The sequence below is a fragment of the Aegilops tauschii genome, chromosome 2 (genome assembly GCF_002575655.3).
Source record: "Aegilops tauschii subsp. strangulata cultivar AL8/78 chromosome 2, Aet v6.0, whole genome shotgun sequence".
NCBI lineage: Eukaryota > Viridiplantae > Streptophyta > Magnoliopsida > Poales > Poaceae > Aegilops > Aegilops tauschii.
In genome coordinates, this window is record NC_053036.3 from 18,181,761 (window position 1) to 18,186,923 (window position 5,163).

Sequence of the window (5,163 nt, forward strand, 5' to 3'; positions counted from 1 at the left end):
TAACATAATCCGACGAGTTGTTCCCGAAGTACTATCAATCGGCAGCCGATGGGTCCCATGCAGCAGGGGAAGAGCAGCAACGGGCGTCGTCTGCCGACGAGCTCAGCTGCGCCACCACCGCCGGCCCCGTGGACGGCAAGTCTGACGACGGCGTTGACTCAACTCTGGTCACCTCAGCTGGGAGCTCCTGCGAGCGTGAGGTCTCACCCCAAACATTATCGGACGCGGATTTTTCGTACAGCTGCACCGGGGCCGCGCTATCGTAGCGGTCGACGCGACGCCCCTTCCCTCGAGATGCCCACCGGAGGATAGCGATTTAGAGTACGTATTACAGTGTCAGACTTCTGTCACGGTACCTGTCGTCGTAGGGTAACAGCTCCACCGCATCCTCTGTATTTTTTTTTCTCTACCGGGCCCCTTGCATACCGACGCGGCCCGTGAGCACGGCTGATTTTTTCTTCCCTATACAGCGCACTGCTCGGTCTCCCCTAGTCTTCGCTGTGATGGATTGGGTGGAAGGAGGCGAGTCAATGGCACCGGCGCTCGCCGCACCGGGAATCTCCCCGGCGGCCGACTGCAGGTATGTATCCAGGCTGGATTCTGCTGTACTAATCGCAACGCTCGTCCTGGATGCGTTTTAGTCGAGTTTATGAATCCCCTCTCCTTCTTGTTCCTTATCCGGAGCACAGATCCAACCAAGCCGCCGGCGACCCGTCCTCCGTAGCCAAGCCGATCGACGGAGGGTTGTCGGGGTCGGATCTATCGTGGCGTCCAGCCATCCAGGATATCGCGCGAGTCCCAGACGAAACTCCATTCTCCAAGTAAGTTTATCCATCTTCAGTGTATCCGATCCACAAAAAACGCAGTATTTGAGCTCATGTACGTCCTCCTAAACTTTTGATCTCAAATTTTCAGTGCGCACATAGGGCTAGTAACGCCTCCGGCCGCACTGAAGGGCGCGAATGCAATCGCCTACAGCTCAGATTTTAATCCATATGTACGTGATGATGATTCTGGGAATGTTATAGTTGTGCCTGGATGGAAGAAACGGTAAACACATCCGCCTACACAGATACACCATTTATTCGGGGCTGGGTAATTCGCATGTCACAGCGTTGAAAAAACATAAGTTGTCATCAATATATCTGATAATCGAGCTTATTTTCATATCAGGTAGTATGTTAATGATAGTCGTTCAAACTCAAACAATAATGTTCGGATGTTGCCTGGTCGTAGTCGCGATAATACTATCATTCCACAACACTAAACAATTTAAATATGTATTCTTATATGGGATATTACGATTTTGTCGTAATGATAACAAATTGCTTACATTATAATCAGGAATGTCGGGGCTAATGGCCCTGACACGAGGACACCTCCGTCCACAAAGACGGCCATTGAGCGACGTCTGCTCGAAATGAATGATCGTAGAGGTAGTGAAATATTCGAGCCAGTGGTCGGAACCGACTTCGACTCATGTCAAGAAGCATATGGTTTCTACAATTTGTATTCGTGGGAGCATGGATTCGGCATTCGGCGTGGCAGAAGCAGAGTTAACACAAACAAGTACAAGTTGATGCATGAACTTGTTTGTCAATGTGCGGTATGTAATATCTTCGTGATAATTCTTTTCCCATTAAGATTCTGTTCTCTACTATATTACCATGTGTGTCTGACCCGCTTTCACATGTCGTGTAAAAATTATACAGGGCAAAAATGACAAAGAAAACTCGTCATCATGCAAGATCGATTGTAAGGCCATGGTGAGATTGCTGCGTACCAAGAATCATGGATGGTACGTCAGTATGTTTGTCAAGGAGCACAACCATCGTTTGTCGGTTGGATACGATGCAAAACTCCAGTGGAATTCACACGATTTCATAGACCCTGTTTCATTTGACTTCATCAAGAATCTTCGAAGCAATAATGTCAGTGTTGGCAAGGTTTATAGCATTTTGTGTGGAGCAGAATGGAATTCGCAAGCAGTGCCCTATAGGAAGCAAGTATTACGAACACTATGTGCCAAATTCTCTCAGGACACAATAAAAGATGATCTGAAAAAAACCATGAAACTTCTGCAAGATATGAAGATGGAGGACATGAATTTGAAGGTTGAGATAGGCGTAGATGTAGAATGTCGTGTCCGTACAATGCTATGGGTGACAGGAAAAAATCGTCAGGACTATTTTCACTTTGGTGACGTCATTACCTTCGACACAACATACAAGACCAATTTGTATAACATGCCGTTTGCCTTGTTTGTCGGGGTAAACAACCACTTCCAGTCTGTTATATTCGGTGGTGCACTAATGCGAGAGGAAACTGAAGCTGCTTTTAATTGGCTGTTTAAAACTTTTGTGGCTCTGATGAATGACAAGCATCCCGTGACGATCCTAACAGGTATTGGTTAATCTAATTATCACACCTATTTGATCACAAAAATCATACACATCATGATTAGCCTGCGATCTCATGGTTATATGTGTGTGCATTTGTTCATCTTTCAGATCAAGCTTCAGCTATGAAAGGTGCGATTGAGATTGCTCTCCCGAACACTAAACACAGATGGTGTAAATGGCATGTCCTCCGGGACGTTAAAGGAAATATTGGCCATGTGTACAACAAGTCTTCTGGGTTCAAGAAGGAATTCAACAAGCTAGTCAACGATGTGATGTGTGTCGATGAGTTCGAATCCAAATGGTTGTCCCTTGTGGACAGATTCAGTGTCAGTGATAATGAGTATATGGTCAGACTATATGATAAGAGGGCCATGTGGGCAAAGCCGTATTTCAAGGGAATTTTTTGTGCTGGAATGACAAGCACACAGCGTAGCGAGAGTGCTAATCATATGCTGAAAGAGGAACATACCGAGGTCATCCCCCATGCACGTGTTTGTTCGCCAATACAACAAATTCCTCGGGTCAAGGATGAGCGATGAGGCAAGGGAATTCCATCTGAATGCAAATGTAAGACCCACGACTCCGTTTACATCTCCTTATCTAATACCGTTATGAATTCTGTTTAATCGGTTTGCTAACGAGCCATCGTTTGTGTGTAGAAATCACGTACTTACGAATCCACATATCCAATAGAGGATGACGCTGCATCAATATACACACGCTCTGTTTTGCGGAAGTTCCAGGACGAGCTTTATAAGTGTGGGAGTTATGCAGTGACACCTGTGGTGCACGGTGCACAATACATGGTTAGCGTCGCACCATCCAAAGTAAAGGATGCAACAAAGAGGAAGTGGCGAAATGTCAAGATTGATGACGATGGGCAGTTCATAAACTGCGATTGTGGGATGTTCGACCATGTCGGTATGTTGTGCAGACATGCATTGAAGGTATACTGATGTCCGCATTGGTATAATGCGTTCTTTCTGTACGGTTATTTATCCCATATTAATATCAAGTCCGTAAGATAATTAGTTGTAACCATTCATCGCATGCAGGTAATGATTCGTGAAGATTTTCTGAAGATCCCCTCTAGAAATATTTTGAAGCGATGGACTATATGGGCAACTGGATCTTATCCAGCAGGCATGGACATGAGCGATAACGGGCCACATACAGATGATTGTAGTTATCTAAAGAACCTCCTGCATATTGCTGTCGAGGATCTAATGAAAGCAAGTTCACATGATAAGAAGAGTTTAGAAGCTGCGGTAGAAGGGATGGGCAAACTCACAGCTGCAATACGAAAAAACACTAGTATAACTGAAACCAACCATCTTCTGGAACCGCCACACGTCGAGAGTTTCGTCAACATCCACGTCAACACGATTCTTGCTCCTGAACGGGTGAAAAAAAGTGGAAGGCCAGCGTCCGTGAGACCTAAGTCAAAGATGGATTATGCTGCAGCATCTGCTAAGAAGAAAAACAAGAGTAATAAAACTGCGAAGAAAAATCCATGTGGTGAGTTGAAGCCAAGGGAGCGTGCTCTATCTTCCTTGTATGATAATGACCAGACTACAGATACACCGTCTAAGGAGTTAGAGGATGAAGTATCGCCAAATATCCCCAGCAAGAAGAGGAAGGTAATATGTAGCACATGCCACGAGCCTGGACACACACGCCTGAAATGCACGAGAAGAGGCATTGCACAAAACCTGTTCGAGTGCCTTCAATTATAATCATGCCTGAACCTGGGCAAGTTGTGCACGAAGTTTGTATTTGTTTGTACTACTCACATGCACGTTGGTGACTGCTTCTTACCCAGATTAGTTGTATGCATGGAACCAGTTCAAATATTGTCATTGTATTAATGTTGAAATTAGATGTCGCATTATAGCGTTGTCTGTTTTGCACGTATGCTTTTGTACGCTACGCCTATATTCAAATTGATTGAAAGTGCACAGCTTTAATCGGGCACGTGTAGTGTGAAGCAAACATATTCTAAGCCTGATTATTTCATAACAGCATATGAAGTCATCAAAATTGAATATCATATCGTCCTTACAATAATTCGTAAAATTACTCCCTGTACGATCTTATTTGCCTGATCACTTTCTAGTAATACACGCATGTGTTTATGCCGCAATTGTACGTGGGTGCAATTAAGGTTTGCCGATGTGTTAAATGTTGTCGTCATGAACCATGTATCTACTTCTTGCTGTGACCTATCTGTTGGTACATAATGCTAAAATGTTGCGTGATGCAGGTTGAAAATGTATGATGGCAAAAAGATGGCACCCGGCGCATTGCCGTGATATAGATCGTTGAAGGCACGACCATGCCTACATGAGGTATGTATGCCGTCGGTGGTACCATATACCACGATCTTTTAATGTACTAATAATAATATTTACCAAATCAACATGATTTTCGTTTTATTGTTCATATGTTTCGTCCAGTACTGGGCTGCTGTTTCATGTTGGATTTTACGTAGACCATGTTTTACTGCGTGTTCGTTACAATGATAAGAATAAGCCAAATATTTTACACTTGTAGCCACGTCTTTCTTGAGATAAAACCATGAGCTTGGAGACGTGCAACAAACTTAATTGTCGATAACACTCTCTCGAGAGAACAAGAAAACACATAATGATCGAAACAAGAATACCCGAACAGTGTGTTCGAAACACATAATTAACTTGATGTTCGTACCGAAAGACATACTTAAGTACCAAATACACGGATAACGACATAGGCATAAGTT

The 5,163-nt window shown here is 44.1% G+C and overlaps 1 protein-coding gene across 2 annotated transcripts; it reads left to right on the forward strand.

The window, feature by feature from the left end:
* Positions 1-393: 393 nt before the first annotated feature.
* Positions 394-4,827, forward strand: LOC109780980 (protein FAR1-RELATED SEQUENCE 5). Of its 2 annotated transcripts, XM_073507729.1 has the most exons (9): positions 394-580; positions 690-821; positions 916-1,050; positions 1,345-1,606; positions 1,713-2,403; positions 2,511-2,969; positions 3,062-3,349; positions 3,458-4,042; positions 4,666-4,827. In XM_073507729.1, exons 1-6 carry the CDS (start codon positions 504-506, stop codon positions 2,939-2,941), a joined length of 1,728 nt encoding a protein of 575 aa, XP_073363830.1. In that variant the 5' UTR covers positions 394-503; the 3' UTR covers positions 2,942-2,969; positions 3,062-3,349; positions 3,458-4,042; positions 4,666-4,827. The 2 variants fall into 2 exon arrangements, with proteins under 2 accessions (XP_073363830.1, XP_020195147.2); XM_020339558.4 differs by lacking the exon at positions 4,666-4,827 and having other exon boundaries at positions 3,458-4,369.
* The last annotated feature ends 336 nt before the right edge of the window (positions 4,828-5,163 follow it).

Bases quoted from the DNA above. Each gene is read 5' to 3' on its own strand.
- LOC109780980 (XM_073507729.1), top strand. From the start codon at position 504: ATGGATTGGGTGGAAGGAGGCGAGTCAATGGCACCGGCGCTCGCCGCA. The intron at 581-689 runs GTATGTATCCAG...TCCGGAGCACAG, and splicing joins TCCCCGGCGGCCGACTGCAG to ATCCAACCAAGCCGCCGGCG. The intron at 1,051-1,344 runs GTAAACACATCC...CATTATAATCAG, and splicing joins GTGCCTGGATGGAAGAAACG to GAATGTCGGGGCTAATGGCC.